Genomic DNA, 17914 nt, shown 5'->3' with positions numbered 1-17914 from the left:
AACTTTCCTTGCTTGAGGAATTTGATGCTTATACACTGTACATGGTGTATAATTATTATTTTTAACTGTACCTATATCAGCCGAGTTGTGAGAAATATGACACGAGCATAACATTACTACCTGCCTATAGCATTCTATATTTTAGACAACATAATTACTAACGGTACACTGTTTTGGTTGCATTATAATATTTATAGACAAAATAAAAAAGATAATAATACATTTAACCAGGGAAATAATTAAAATAATTTTTACTCGGAAAAAAAATACACATCATAGCTTTGCCATTAATATAATGAAAACACGACACGCTATTATGAATATATATTCTGTATGAATAAATTATAAATGGTCGTATTTCTTCATCGAAACTAGCATACAAATAAATTATAATCAGGTACCTAGGTACAATGATTATTAGGCTCAAAATTTTACAAATTTCACTAAAATGTCTGTTCAGACATTAGTAATAATTATAAATGTATCAATAAAAAAAATGTATCATGATGATATCATGTAACTCGTCCACATAATTGGTATAACGAGTGACTTAATATTTTAGTTTAATAAATATTATGTTTTATAATAATAGTTACCTAATATAAGATGTATAATATATGTATAATAAGATGTACAATTTTATAATATAAAAATGTGTACCTTTAGGTCCTTTTTTTAAAATGTCGACCACATTTTTATATGAAAAAAACTGTATGAACGTGGTTAAAATTCGATTTGTAAAATGCATTCGTACATTTCACGATGTGTACATTTTTAGATTTTGTTCGTATTTATAAGAAATAATAATTCTTTACAACTCCTTAATACGATACAAATTAGAATGGATTTACCATTTATAGCTTTCCCAACCATAACACTCTAAAAATACCTGACAAACTGTACAAAACGCTGGTACAAGAACGACCACGGGTTCTTTCAGATCAAGATAAGTTGATAGTTTGTTGTTCGAAACTAGCTGGACGTACGACAAAAATTCCTCAACACAAAATATACAGCCAAAAATATGTCAACTCTCCAAACACCTATCATGATATCGTTTCATAATCCCATCGCAACCTTCCCCTGTAACCATTACGAGTATCTAATACATAAAGCATCACGACACCCTTGATGAGATATCTCTCAACATTAACAAAATAAAACCTATATAGGTAACTCATCTCAAAAATCACCCAATTGAGATATTCCCGTATGGTTGCTAATTTAGAATTCTTTGAGCTTAACAAACATTACATTCTTCGCATTGACTTACAATCATCAATACTTTTCATGTAATAGTAAAAAATACATTTAAAAATGATTATCAAATCTATACAGACACTTCTAAAACAATAATGATAATATAAATGGCAGTGGAATGTTTGAAGTTTCTACGATTAATATTATTTGAATATTACAAAAAAAAAACCAAATATCGTTTCAAAAAAAATCGTTGTTATACGTGTAAAATGTAAATATCTGATTTCGTCATAATTTGAAGTTCAAACGCTTTTAAAGAAATATATATATATATATATATATTTTAAGTGAAAATATGTTCTCTAAAGTTATTTAGTTTTGAATTACAACGAAAAAAACAGATTTTTCAAACATTGGTACAGCGTAAATATTTCTGTTTTTCCGGAATTGTTTTTTAGTTTTTCCCAATGATTAAAAAAATAAAATACAAGTACATTTTGAACGGTTGACCCCCCCCCCCCCCCCCAAAGTAGCGAATATATCCATCTTGCTACCAGAAACAACGCTCAAAGTTGAAGATCAAAGTGTTTATTTTTTTTACTTTTAAAAGTGTTTTCAGGCAGTAAAAACACACATCGTTGTAAAACCAATACACATTCATTGCTCGCCGTTTTGCAGAATCTAAAATGAGACTTATATCCGTTTCAATAGTTCCAGCGTATATATTATACGTTAGGAACCTATGTTATAAATATCGCTGATTTTGTATTATTTATTATTGTTGAAGGAAATGTAACAGTACCTACGTTTATAAACCATATATGTAGGTATATATAGCTATATATTTAAGCCCTTGTAGGTATTATTTTATATTATATTTTTTTTGAATTTGAGCAAGAAAAACCAATCGAAGTTTTATTGAATATACCTTTTTGTGTATTGTAATTTGTAGGTATATAAAAATAAAATATTCTATAATTGTTGAGCTATATTTGTACCTATACAAGAAGCTAATAAAAAAAAAAATATAATAAAAATAAATCATTGATAATTACCTAAAATGAACTATGTTAATCTATACAATGCTTTCTACTTCAGCGCATGGTTTGGCCTTGCTGGTGTAAACCATATCCTGCATTGGAATGGACTTGTGGTTTGGATAAAGTACGAACGATTCGCATATCTTTTGTTGATTGCTGTTCTGCGTTCGTGGTGTGAATAGCCGGACATTATTTTTATCATTCAAACGACCTTCCGACTGAAAAAAACAAATTGTTGTATGGGAATTTATTTTAGTTACCTAATCAAAAAGAAAAAAGAAAATAATCTGTGTTTAATCGCATATGATATTTTTATAATTGATTCCAATGTCTCGTTCTCAAGATGTAAAATTGTTTTAAACTTTTAACAATAAACTTATATTATTCTATCTGTAGGCGACGAATCATAAATTATAATGTGAGAACTTATCAGTTTACCGAAAGAATAGATTTATTTCTAAATTATAAACCAGTTATAAACCATATTCTCTTTTTTTTGGTTCATATATTTTTTTATTCAATCTGTTAAAAATCTGTTAATAATTGATGGTTTATAGGTTAAAATAAATAAAAATAAAAATAAAAAGGCATATTTGACAGACTGTAGAGGCCTGCCAGTAGAGGTACTACGACATGAGAAAAATGTTAAATATTATCTTAATATGTTTATTATGTATACAGTATACATAGTAGGTGCCTGAGTAATATGAAAATATGAAAATATGATATCTTTATTAACAAATAAAACCATATAAAATGCAATGATTATTTTATCTCTAGACTCTATACTAATATTTGATTGGATTTAAAAGTACGCAGCTAGCTTAATATTATAATATTATAATATAATATAAGTTAATATGTTATAATATATAACACTTTGGTAATAAGTCGGTTGGCCATGTATTTTATTTTAATTCATTTTTTGTAGATTTTAGTTGATCAATGTTGAATGATGAATCTTAAAAATATTTATTATAATGTGCGATAAAATAAATTATGTAGGTACAATTTATTATAAAATCATGATATTTAATTAAATCAGGTAATTTATTTTAGGTAATTTATACTGGCAATATCTTACTGATGAATATGATGTAGGTGCCTACTACCTACCTAATGTAAACTATAGTTCTATAATTTAATATTTTAGAACAAATGTAATTACATAGCATACGTAATATTAAAACAATCTTTTTATTAAAGTGTGATGGATCATGATTTATTGACTTTTAAAAATGAAAGCTACTTATTTATATATTTAAAAATTATTTTGAAACAGTGTGAATTTTTTTGTAATTACTAGGTATAAAAATTAAAGTATTAAATGTCTTACTTTTTATGAATTAATGATGGGGATTTATCTAATAAAACTCACATCATAAGTTATACAACAAAATTATTAAATAATATTTTTTTAAGGTATTATAATAATAATGATCTATATCTATTCTAAAAACATAATTGTTAATATAATATTACCTAAACATAACCCGTATAACCTGATTTAATAGTTAATAACTATTCAGGTAAAATTATAAAAATTAGAATTATTATTAGATATATACAAAATAAAATAATAGTTAACTAGCTCAGCTGCATAGTAGATTTTGAGTGTACCTTCAACCACGTTATTGAGTAGAGATACAATAATTGTATAGGCCAGGGGATGGGCAACTTAATGCTACTAGACGTCTAATTTTGAAAATCTAGCCGGCCAGAGAACATAGGAGACACAAAATAAAAAAATAACCTTATGTTTATAACTTTGAGCGGTGACGTTGTCCTCATTCCAATCTATTAGTTTGCCTCCAAAATGTATGCATTGGAAAGAGTTGTTTTCAAAAACACAAAAACTCATAACGAAAAAGTTGTCCAAAATTGAACTTTAATTTAAAATGTATTGAAAAAAGACTTTTAATCAACTAAAAAAATAATTATTTTATTCAATTATATTATGTATAGGTTCAGATTAGTTAAAACACAAGCACAAAACATTGCACCAATATTTATTATATGTATTAAAGTAAGATAATTTTAATCATTGTGCAATGTAACCTGAAATGTATTTTCACTTTGCCACAAACTTTTAGGAATAAGTAAGTCACTTAGTACTACATTTGGATTTTTTTGAGTTGTTCTTACCTCTCAACATCTATACATATAAAACAACGTGAACGGATACATTTTATCTTTGTTATTGAAGTTATAGTATAGGTTTAAACTAAAAAAGAAATATATTTGGAGCAAAGTATCCCGCTCTTACGGTAAATTCATTTATCTATTATTAATACAATAGGTTGAATTGGTTTTTGAAAAAAATCATTGCATATAATATTACTTAAATTATTAATTATTATAACATAATAGCGTAATATATTATTATTATAAAACAATAAGTAATAATGAAGTACCATTGAATGGTGTGAATAGGTTAAAATGCAAAGGTTCTCAAACTTATTTCATCTATACCACCCACTTTGAGAAACAAAAATCATTTAGAGCCACTAACATTTATTTTTAAAACAGTACCTAGTTATTGTGGGCATTGGCGTGACGAGAAAATTCCAATGGGGAGTGATGTCATAAGTAATAATACATTTAAATGTATTGTGGTGATAGTACCAAAGGCACAAATAAGGAAATTTATGGGTCAATGGGAGGGACTTTGCGTTTTTGAAAATATTTTTATACATAATTTTAAGTCACTAAAAACAACATATATTTTTTCTAAAAAAAATATATTGCTATCATTTTTCATCGTGATTATTTTAATTTGTTAACTTTTTTAACGGTAACATACATTAGTAATTCCTTTATTCCAAAGCAGAATACTTTATGAGGTACTCAGATTTTTAAATATCGAATTTTTGACGAGTAATTTATGAGTTATAAGTTATAACGTTATAATTGTTTAAAGTTTTGATGAGCGGAGTGTAATGGTATACAAGGGTATGAAAGGTAAAATGTTGGTATATTACTCCGTTCATCTAAATTTAAAATACTTATAACTTATAAACTATTTGTCCAAAATATTATGTGTACTATTTGGTGTATCTAATATTGAATAAATATAACTCGTAGAAACTAAAAACAATCTAATGTTACATAAATTATCATTTTCTATACACTATGAAATTTTGAAAAGTATTGACTTATTTTATTTTATTTACTTTATTAACCTATTTACACAATTGAAAAGTAATTTGATAATGAGTACCTATAAGTTAATAGAAATATAAAATATTATAATAATGAACAAAATAATATGCTCCTCTAACTCAGCCATTGGTTTTGGAGGGGAGATAAATCTATTACCAATCTTGATATATCTAAATTGTAAATTGTAATCGATGGAATTATTATTACATATTATGCAAGTAGATCAACCTACTATATTGCTAATATAAAGTATAAACAAATAAATTACTAATAAGTACCTATAATATAATACCTTAAAATATCCTTAGAAATATATTATGCAGACACATAGTCTCCGCTCAGGATAATTGTTGTTAAACAATGAATTGTCATTGAATTCAAATTTAACACTTCGATCACAGTGATCTACTCAATAACCAAGTACACTCGGAATCTACTATATTGAATAAACAAATATATACTTGAATCAAATATTTGAAGTACTTACTAATTTATATAATATAGGATTATAAACTTAAAACTTATATAAGAATTTGAAGTACCTTTTATGTAAGTGTTTGAGGTATTTATAAGAATTTTTGTTAGAAATATAATTTATAAATTAAAATATTGCTTATATGGCATATTTTATACATGTATCGGTACTTAAGGATTGGTATATAGGAACAAAAATCAATGTATAAAATAATAGGTTTGTTATTTTCATGAATATTTATATTTTATTTAGGTAATTTACTAATATATAGTATATTTTATATTTATTCCTTAGAATATAATTTGTTAAAAATAATAATAATTTGTTATACTAACCTGCGATGATCGTGAAGTATTGATATTTTGTATGGTTAGTACAGAATACGGCGATTCTGATGTAATTTCTTTGTATTGGCCATTTTTTAGATTTTCATGAATTTTGATTTTGATTTTTGATCCAGCTTGCATTCCACTTTCATCACCTGAAAAAAAAAACAACGATGCAAATATTAATAATAATTATAAACATTTTAAATATGTAATTAATCGCTATACCTTTCTAACTATAAAATGAATTAAAGTTATAATGTTGACATTTTAATTTTTGAATATTGTTTGTAGTTTTTAAAATATTTAAATTTTATGCCAGCATGATAATAACCATTAAAAGCCTTATTATTATTATTGTTGTTATTATTGATATTTTCGTTGAAGCCTTAATTATAATAATAAATATATGATTAACCACACAATAGGTCTGTATACACACTCGACGAATATTATATTTGGGGCTCTGAAGTTGTAGGGTTAGTACTTATATATATTATATATATACTGTATATTGGCGATGTATATACCTATAGGCGATTTTCTATATTAGGCGTTCAATTTATAGCAGATACTATAACTATAACTCCATTTTATACATTGACAAGTTAAAAGCCGAAAATCTAAAATACACATTATTATTATGAAATTTTAGAAAATAAGTTCATATTTATTAATTTGATGTATTTGCATTCATATTTAATAATTCCTAAATAAAAAAACGTTTTTCTTTGATTATTTATATGTATTTTATAGTCAATTATTTAACTTAGTTATTGACTTTTTCTGAAGGTTTAGGAAGTAGCAAACAGCCAATGTTACACAACTTATTATTATTTTCTACCATATTTCATTAATATCATAGGTAGTTATTTTTATTAACAAATAAAATGTAGGTTATGTACTATTATGTAACCAAAAAAATTTTAAATTGTAATTTTATTTTTAATTTCGAATATGTTTTTTATATAGTTTATTAAATATTTATGTATATAAATTATATATTTAATATTTATTTGAATATTGATTGTTCTGAGTACTTAACATTTTTGTTTGCATAGGTATTTTATTGATTTTTATTCTATGATTTCCGATCCCTAGTTACAATGCTTTTAACTAAACCTAAATGTCTTTTTTTTCCACAAGACTAATTATAATAAACAGTTAAATCCACGAAAGAAATCATATGTAAATATTTTAAATTTTCTTTAAGTCTTATAAAAATACTTGTATGTTTGAATTTACAATAAATCTATTACTTTTGAAACAATTGATAAAAGTGTTGTTATCATTGTATTATTGAACACAATACCTATTGTTGGAATATAAAGTTAGAGTTTAATATTTCTAAAACTGTGAAGTTTTTAATTTACATAATTCATGAACTACAACACTTTATGTTTTATAGAATATATTTTTCAACAATATTGAATTGTTTGTAGGTCATGACAATGGCAATTGGCATGAGTTAAAATAATTTTGTTAATGGTAAAACTATATGAAAAACCAATAAATTCTATGTTCTACTCAATAAACTTAAACATAAATAAATAATATTTATATGAACTTTACAAAAAACCAAATTTCCACGTTATTTTTTTTGTTTTATGCATCTCCAATTCAGATTTTATTGTAAATTATGCTGTTGAGATAGGTTTTACTGGGAGTTTTTGAATATTAATTAAGTGAATGAAAAAAAAATAGGTTTCAGAAGTATTATATATTGATGCAATACAGAACAGATGTAATACCAAATGTCAACAAGAATATTGCAATTATAAAGTACACGGATCACGTTGGTAAGTACTCGATATTAAATCCTTAATACGAATTTCAAAAACAGTTTAAGTTTTTTTTTTAATGACGATCGATTTTTAAAATTCCAAAAGTAAAATAAAATATCCATGCGATTTTAATACGGGTGGTTTATGTGGTGTTATTTCCCAATTTGGCAGTGTCGAAGAGATGTATTTTTTTTTAAGGTAGGTATGCCATTTATTATGAAATTCGTAACATAATATATAATATAATACTAGTAAAACACACACTAATACAGTAATATACTTTTTGATACATATATTTTATGACATTTAAATTCCTCATCTACAAAAAGATAACTAGATTTTAAATATTAATGTACTTAGAATCTGAATAGAACAATAGTAATATAATGTTGATATCATAATGTGTATTACTTAATGTTTTTTAGAATTATATGCTTCTGTAAAATTAAAAAAATATATATAAAATATACATTTTTAAAACGGATTCCAGTTCTGAAATTGATTATTGAACGTCTATTATTGTTATATGAAATTTGAGTTTTTATGACCTATTAAAATTAAAATTAAAATTTAACACAAGAAAACCATGTACCGTAAATCATAATTCAAAATGTTTTTTAATGATTTAAAATTTTAAGTTTAATGACGGTGTTTAATACAAAAAAATACTCTAAATTAATATTTAGTTTTTTATGTCTAGTATAAATAAAATTGTTATAAACGACAAACTATAATGATTTAATTAATATGTTATTATATGATATTAAATGTTCAACATATTTTAATATTTACATTAATGAATAAATTAATATTTTTGAATAGTCTTAAAATACTTATCTGCAAGTCATTTGTCAACAATAATAATGGTTTGTTTTATTGTGGGATTATTTTATACTGAAATATTTGCTCGAATTAGCATTTTGATATTTTATACATTCATGACGTGTACAATATTTTATTATTAAAAATACTAGAAAATAATTTCTAGAATGATTTTCTTTGTCGAATACCAGTGATTTGATTGTATACACACGAGTAGGTTTACCTCTTTTTGTTGGCAGTTGTTCGGAAATTGTAATTTACAAATTTAATGAATTTTTATGGAAAAACTTTGTACCACTACACTCATCAATACGATTTGACGTTTATCTTGCTAACCCATTTAACTTCTTGCTATGTTTTTAAAAATTCCCATGAAAATATTATGCTACAGTTGTAGTAATCGCGTAACCAAAACCCCGGATATCTCTAATCGATACCGGACTACTGCGGTTGGGCCTTTATAATAAAATTTCATTATTAAATTCCCATCGCAAATGCGCTATAACTCTTCATTGTGGTATTTTCTGCACAATATAAAAGAGCAACAAACGAAGGACTGAATCAGTTGAGTAACAGTCTCTGTTCATCAATAATTATCGTTGAAGCTCTACAGAAACAATCGTACAAGTAATTATTATTTTATAACTAATTATTATAATTAATATTTTTACGCTATGATAAATAATTATATGTTTTTAAATGGCTAGTTTAGTTTATTATTCAAAATATAAAATAATATTACTTAAGAAGTAAAAACATTAATATAGCTGAATTATTTAACTAATCTAACATTGTACACATAATTTATAATTCGATATATTAAAATATACATGTCTGCAGTTTAGTAAGTAAAATATAATTAATAACGAAATTATTACGTAATATTTGTACTTGGACATATTTTTTTGGTATTTATTGAGAAATTAGTTATTTGTGTAAGTACTTAATATCAAAAACTAATAGGAACATTTAATTATTTTTAACAAAATTAAACAATTAGAGACAATTTAAAAATTATTTATGTAGTAAAATATAATATATTTTTTAATATATTTATTTATTATTTATTTATAAAATCTTTTTCATTAAATGGTTTGTAAATACACATTTGAAAAAAATAATAACTATCTAGGTACCTACACATTATTTATCAGATGTTTATAAGATATAAGCAAAGTATTATTACTTTAACGTACCTATAAGATAAATAATCAAAATCAGGGTTAAAACACAAGCAAAGCAAACCTTTTACTTAATGTATATGAGTATAAATCATTGTAATATTAGAGTTTATAAATTATATTTCTTATGATACTTCTATTAATATCCTATTAAAAAAAAAATATAATTATGTTGATTACAACGTTTTTAAATCACATTTACATAATATAATATGATATAGCTATTCGAATCACAAATTTAGTTTTGAGCTGTTATCCCACAAGGTATTTACTAGATAGATTTATGGGTGCGAGCGTATTCAAAAAGTTTGCTTTACTTATGTTGATTGGATATTCAAAAATATATTTACTTTCATATTTTCTAAAAATCAATGTTCTAATTTATGTAGAGGAGCAAATACCATGACGGACAAAAACAACATTTTGTACTTGTTTGATCGTCCCACTGAACCCATATTCATCGGGAAAGGCGATGATAATGTATCTTTTGAGGTACCAGCAGAATATTTGGTGAGTGGAATTTCATTCAGATATCAATTAAACTTATATATTTAAAAAAAACTAATCGCGATACGTACTTACTCAGAATTCAGATTTAATTTAGGTATATAAACAATATGTGGGCAAAAACATAATACGATGTTGAAAAATGTACTTAAGTTATCAATTTGTTAAGCAGATCCTTACATATTTTTATTTTATGTTTTTTTAGACTGATCGATACAAGCCACTGGCGTCCGATATTCAAAATCGTTTTTCTAGCGGCAAAACTATCTCAGTTACTAAATTGTCCTCTATTCCCGACATGTCATTTCCACTGCAACTTGGAAGGGATAAGGCATTTTCTCTTTTTATTCCGTACCACTCAAAAATGGCTGCAAAATTGATAGAAATTTTTATGGGTTAGTAAAATATAATTTATTGTTGCCCAGTACTTCCAGTGTTCTAGGCATTATTCAGCTAATCAGTTTTGGATATTACCTAAACATGCGTGCAACGAGTACAGAGTCAACAATGTATTTATATACTATTTGTATATTTTATGTTTCGCAGCTTCCAAAACGTTCGATGAATTACTGTCGTTAGCCGTGTACGCCCGCGACCGAGTCAACCCGTACATGTTTATTTATGCATTATCTGTAGTCGTGACACACAGGCCCGACACCCGAAATTTGGAACTGCCATCGCACGTAGAAATGTTCCCAAGCCTGTACATGGACGCGACGGTTTTCGGCCGAGCCCGAGAAGAATCGGCAGTGGTTCAAACAGGTTCAAGAGTGAGTTAATCTGCGCTGTGCTGCATTTCCACAGTCAACAGAACTGTTCAATAACAAAAATACAAACTATATACCTACCTATGTTATTACCCACCTATCTGCAAATAAACATTGTTATCGTTGTATTAGACCCCGATTGAAATACCACACGATTATTCCGCCAACGATCTGGACTTCGAGCATAGAATCAGCTATTTCCGCGAGGACATCGGTGTCAACCTCCACCATTGGCATTGGCATTTGGTCTATCCGTTCGACGGACCGGTGGATATCGTAAACAAAGACAGGCGCGGCGAACTGTTTTATTACATGCATGAGCAGATTCTAGCCAGGTGAGTTGTGCATTTTGCAATTATCGTACGAAATATTCATTTTATCCTATCGTCGTGAGACGTGTGTTGCACAACATTAACGACCAATTAAATAATCGCTTATATGTGTTTACGCGACATTAACTCATAGGTACAATATGGAACGACTGAGCAATGATATGAACAGAGTTGTTCGCCTGACGAATTGGCGTAGCCCGATCTTGGAGGGTTATTTCCCGAAATTAGACAACATTTTAGCCAATCGTGTATGGCCATCGAGACCGGTCAACGCCACACTTTCGGTAACGAATAAATAACAACATTATAATATTCCATCTATTGTATTTTCATATGTAATAATTGTTAAAATTTGTCTTGTATTGCACAGAATATCAACAGAGAAATAGAACAGATATCGTTCGACATCGAAGATCTGGAACGCTGGAGAGACCGTATCTTCAATGCTATACATTCTGGATTTATTATTAATGTAAGTATGACACTATGTAGATTTTTTTAAGCAATAATTTATAAAATAACACACGATATTTGATTATTAACGGACGGTTATTAAGATTAAATCAACATAATACGACGTGTTTGGTCGTCAGTCTGTTTAGTCGATAACCACAAAAGTAACTATAACCTGTACATTGTTGATTTATTTAATAGACGGCTGGTCAACAAGTCCGTTTAACTGAAGCCGACGGAATTAACATTTTGGGAAATCTCATCGAAGCTAGCATATTAAGTTTGAATCAAAATTTGTACGGTTCTCTTCACAATAATGGCCACAACGCAATTTCTTTTATCCATGATCCTGATAACAGATTTTTGGTAAAAATTGTGTTTATTACTCTGTTAATTTATTAAACATATCATATTAATAATCCGTCTTCATATGTTTTTAGGAAAACTACGGAGTCATGGGTGACTCGGCCACTGCCATGCGTGATCCAATATTTTATCGTTGGCATGCATATATTGACGATATATTCCAAGAGTTTAAAGCGACAATCCCTAGCTACACAATTCAAAATGTATAAATCCGGTATGTTTTTTTAAATGACTGCTTGTTAAAATAAATCATTACATTTTTAGTTGAGCTTCGATAACGTAAGAGTGCAAAGTGTAGAAATATCGGCCACTGGGATACCCCGTAATGAGTTGGCGACGTTCTGGCAACAAAGTGATGTTGATTTGTCTAGGGGCTTGGACTTTTTGCCACGTGGATCTGTATTTGCTCGGTTTACTCATTTGCAACATGCACCATTCAATTACAAAATTACCGTAAGCAGAAGTCGTGTATTTGAACAGACAGCATACCTACCTAAATGTTTAACATGAAAATGATAGTGACAAAATTAAATTTTAAATTAAGTAGCGCTATACAGAAGGTAAAATTAATTATTTTACTAACTCATGTCAACAATTTAGGTAAACAATTATAATTTCAACCAACTAAGGTTTCATTATAAAACTATTTAATTTATATATTCAATTTTTATAAGGTTGAAAATAATGGAAACCAACGACTTGGAACAGTTCGCATCTTTATTGCTCCTAAGTATGATGAACGAGGTTTGCCCTTCTTATTCAGGGAACAGAGGAAACTTATGGTAGAACTTGACAAATTCAGTGTAACACGTAAGTATTGTTTATCAAGACTTACTGTTAAAAGATTGTAAAAATATCCATTATTTTGTTGCGCTCTGTGTTAGTTTTTGAAAACGGATTATTATTTGATAAATTAACTTGTTTGATTGTCAATCACTTAATTTGTAATATTATTATATTATTAAAGCTCAATTAAATTATAAAACAAATTTAACTATGATAACAGGTATTTAATAAATTAAATATTTGAGCAATTATTACCGTTGAGTGGTTCATATAGGCAAAGTAATAGTTTCGATGTATGTTACACCGAAGTGGAATTATTTATTATTATTTTTTTCAAATCGTACCTAAAGTTGTAATTTTTCAGTTTTAGTTTCTGGTTATTAATGATGTATAATTCATTTGATTTGTACAGTGACCAGAGGAAGAAATGAAATAACTCGACGGTCTATTGAGTCATCAGTTACTATACCGCACGAGATAACTTACCGAAACTTAGATAGAAATAGACCAGCTAATAATTCAGACGCAGCGGCAGCTTTTAACTTCTGCGGTTGTGGATGGCCACAAAACATGTTGATACCCAAAGGGACGGCTGAAGGGTTCCAGTGTCAATTGTTTGTCATGATATCCAACGGCGCTAACGATCAGGTAAATAACAGACACACGTTTAAGGATGCTGTAAAAAATATTGCGTCTAACCATCGACGAAATGCACGCATACCATCACATCGATGGTCAACAAAAATGACCGATAGGTACCTATAACACTACACGTCATAATGTTATACTGTTGTCACAACTTGGCATAATCACGATCGTCTATTATATTATTACTTTCTGCTCGTTCGAACATGGTCCCCACGGTAATCTTACTGGGACTTATTTGCTTCGGGTAACCCGCGCAAATCGATCAAAATTAATCTTTACGATTTTTTATCGACCCACAACAGGTGGAGAACGCACAAGCGGACGGACAGACTTGTGACAATGCTTCGAGCTATTGTGGTATTCGTAACTCGCGTTATCCAGACGCAAGGTCTATGGGCTATCCGTTCGATCGCACACCTAGAGACGGAGTGGTCACACTCCAACAGTTTTTGACACCGAACATGGTTGTGCAGGACGTGCGTATACGTTTCTCGAATCGCACAGTGGCACCATTGCAAAACAGAATAGGAAGCCAACAGACTTCGAAAAATCCGCCTGCAAAAGCTCCAGGTCGGAACTGAGGAACAGCTCTCAGAGAACGCGTTATATTTTGTAAGTGTAACTCTTTGTGCATATAGGTACATTATAATGTATAAATGAAAACACTCTGTGATACCGAACACAGTGGAATTTTTCAAAATAATTCCCCACACATTTTGTCAGCTTTTTTTTTATAATAAGGCTAAACGTAAATGTTTTTATTTTAATATTATATAATATTTACAGGTTTTGGATTACATTGGATTACAAATACGATTCGAATTCATTCAACGTTTGAAGTTAATAATATTATCATCTACACATTTATCATATTTTAACATTATAATATTATAATCTATGAAAAACTATCAAACGAAATATTTTATTCTTTATGTTATATCAAATATTGGTACATATTATAAAAAACATTGTTTTTAAATGGCTTATTAAAAAATAAATACTAATTTATACAAAATACTGTGTATAATTTTATTTATACAAATTTATTTGTATACCATAATATTATAATATGTTCCTATTCTTTCTATTAATTAAAAATGCGATAAAACAATGAAGTTTTTTTAGTTATCTTATTATCTGTATGAAACTTGGTTTAGTAAGTTAGAGTACAACAAAAGAATTAAAAATATTTTATAAATTGATTATGTATATTGTGTTTTATAAAAAATAATTTGTTTATTTTTTGGGAGATGAAGCTTAGTTGGAAATCGGGTACAATTACTGGAACAGAGGGGTGGGATCGCTAATAACTTTAATTATAAAAAAAACACTGTTAACATTTTGAAACAAATAATACTATAAAATGCATAAGTTCTTTTTTTTATTTTGTTGGTGTTATAAATGGATAGATTCCACAGGATGTGAAATTATTTTGTAGAAATATATAAATTCATACAATTTTTAATTTAAATACCTATGCTGGGAATTTAATAAAAGGATCCTCATAAGTTGTTGTATTTTAATAAAAAAAAAAAAACCAAGGTGTAAAGCCACATTGAATAATATTTGAACGAAAAATATTACAATTTTAATCAAATTATATTAGTTAATTTGTTATTTTGTTAATTTGTTATTTAAAATAAAATATTAATTATATAGACTCGAAATTTCCCACGATTACTTATGTTATAATTTACTTTACATAAAGAAATGTTCAAAATATTTATACTAATTTTAAGCTATTTATAGGTATTACTTGACATTTTTGAATTCGTTTACTATTTTTCAACTTTTCATGACTTAAACATGAACAGTGTTCATGATAAGTTCTGCTTACAGCAATTTAAATTATCGAAAAGTCATGTCCACAGTTTTATTTTTTCAAATTTAAATTGTCTGTCCAATTCACTCAGAAGTCAGAATCTGAGAATCAATTTTTTGTATCCAATAATTTATCATTGAAGTCAAACCTATTATGCAGCAGAAGCGAGATCTCCGATTTTGAAAAATGTAGTCTTCAAATAATAGCAGGTGGTTCAGTGGTTCAGCCATTATGGTTACACAAGCAGTTCATGTAAAATTAGTAGTTTTTTTTGCTCAAAATATTTACCATTTTTACTAAGAAAATATTCTAAATATAACTTTATTATGAATATTTTGGGCAATTTTCATAATTGAAAATATTACAAATTATTTTTCTATTGCGTTTTTTAGTTGTGCTTACAAGACTTTTTTTGAGTGGTCTAAGTCCAACCAATGATTAGTCTTAATATAATTCCTTCTAGATACTTAATACCTATATGTACAGTATTATTTTAGTAAAACTTAAATTCTTCTGAAGGATTGAGGGTAATTATTATTAGGTACTTTTTATATTACTATATAAAATATTGTACACCACTCAAGTTTTCATACACTTAACGTTGATCATTGATATAGAATATAAATATAATTATTTTTTCTGACTTGGTTATCTCTGTATTTTAGTTTATAACAAACGATTATTTATTATTATTATTATTTTGACAATTTATTGTTTAAGCTGCATAAGTTATGAAAAGTACAACATTAGACTTTCTTATATTCAAAAAGAAAAATGAATTTATTATATTATATAAGAGTTTTATTTATGTACATCAGTAGTTTATAAGTGAGTATTTGAAATAGTTTCGTACTAATATTCCGGTTTTAAAACTTTGTTTTGTAAAGTTTCTGTGACCATCAGACCATGTGTTATAATTATCATACTTGAAATGTATTGTTTACTTAAAAGTTAAAGATAAAATAATTTTGTTGATGAAAAATTATCTAAATACAAATTTAAAGAATGGAAATTTATAGTAGTTATTGGTATTTGCAACAGACTCGTGCATTTTATATTATATAGGAAATAATCTATATTAGGATACTAACATTATTTTAGTGTAGGAAATAAACAACAATTCAAATTATTAACTGGAAGATATACATTAATATTAGAAATATAAATTATTAATCACATCGTGGCTTTTGGTATAAAATACATATCATTTTAGAGTCTTTTTAAATTATTAATAAAAAGGGACCCCCGGTGCTGAAATTACTGAGATTGTCTATGTTCATAGTTAATTGTTTTTACTCTAATTAATTATGACTTGTGAGAGATTAAATTTGGGAAACGAGTTCAATTATGGTCGCCAACTGAATAAGTGACTATTACACAGAAAATGTCACGCGAACCATAGCCGCCCAGGCAGGGGACTCTATCGGCAACCCAATTCTCAAATGTATTTTGTCACGAATTATAAAAATATGTTATTTGGCGTTCTTTTTGAAATCGCGGTTATTTAATAAATACAAAAAATAAATAACGTATTTAAAATATAATATTTTGAACCTTATAGGTATTTCAATATCTGCTTCAACTTCACAACTCGCGCTCCCCGCTCACGTTATTTCAACATAAGACGGTCGATTGCTGACCGAACAAACAGTTTTTAAATTTATATAGGAGTGATTGTTAACTCAACCCGAGGTAAAAAACTGTTCAAAGGATCTATTGTAAACTTTGCCCCGTTTATTTTTAGGTAAAAATTATTGATATTTATACTCAGTCCGAATAAAAAAAATGGATATCCAGACCTTCTCATATTTAATAAATAATTACATTATAATATTTTTGAGAACCATTTAGCATCACGATAACGATATACATTACAGATAACGAGTAGGTGATTCTCATTATCTTCCAAAAAATGGATTTGTTTAATTTTAATTTTTATACTAATAAAAATTATGGAAATTCGTAATAACACAATATATTATATAAATGTAAATGTGTAAAATAATTTTTTTTAATAGAAAGCCGTGGATTTGACGTATTAATTTACTGATATTTCTTTATTTTTATACTTTTTAAACGTCATTTTTAACGATGATTATTTTCAATTTTTAATTTTTGGAGTTTGGAATTTTTTATTATTTTCAGGTTCAATATTTGTGTCATGTTTATTCAATTTTATCGAGAAAAATTATCAGGCAGAGTTTTAAATCGACATTTTTTACTATTAGAAATTTCTGGGCTGA

The 17914-nt window shown here is 27.2% G+C and overlaps 2 protein-coding genes across 2 annotated transcripts in view; one reads left to right on the top strand and one right to left on the bottom strand.

The window, feature by feature from the left end:
• The window catches only part of LOC100573994 (hemicentin-1), a 306591-nt gene that overhangs the window by 14731 nt on the left and 273946 nt on the right, over positions 1 to 17914 (bottom strand). The window contains exons 14-15 of the mRNA XM_029490996.1: positions 6213 to 6358; positions 2256 to 2458 (exon numbers count right to left, since the gene is read on the bottom strand). Coding sequence (XP_029346856.1) covers positions 2276 to 2458; positions 6213 to 6358 — 329 coding nt within the window. The 3' untranslated portion in view covers positions 2256 to 2275. The remainder of the gene's footprint in view (positions 1 to 2255; positions 2459 to 6212; positions 6359 to 17914) is intronic.
• On the top strand, positions 9299 to 14864 carry LOC100160034 (phenoloxidase 1). Its single transcript, XM_001949272.5, has 14 exons — positions 9299 to 9436; positions 10380 to 10500; positions 10703 to 10892; positions 11044 to 11267; positions 11397 to 11599; positions 11730 to 11880; positions 11967 to 12068; positions 12251 to 12415; positions 12490 to 12618; positions 12680 to 12868; positions 13090 to 13225; positions 13614 to 13849; positions 14152 to 14461; positions 14636 to 14864. Exons 2-13 carry the CDS (start codon positions 10393 to 10395, stop codon positions 14428 to 14430), a joined length of 2112 nt encoding a protein of 703 aa, XP_001949307.1. The 5' UTR covers positions 9299 to 9436; positions 10380 to 10392; the 3' UTR covers positions 14431 to 14461; positions 14636 to 14864.

Source organism: Acyrthosiphon pisum, chromosome X (assembly GCF_005508785.2).
Source record: "Acyrthosiphon pisum isolate AL4f chromosome X, pea_aphid_22Mar2018_4r6ur, whole genome shotgun sequence".
Lineage (NCBI taxonomy): Eukaryota > Metazoa > Arthropoda > Insecta > Hemiptera > Aphididae > Acyrthosiphon > Acyrthosiphon pisum.
Note: the sequence above shows the minus strand (reverse complement) of the source record. Positions and strands in the feature narration are given on the sequence as shown.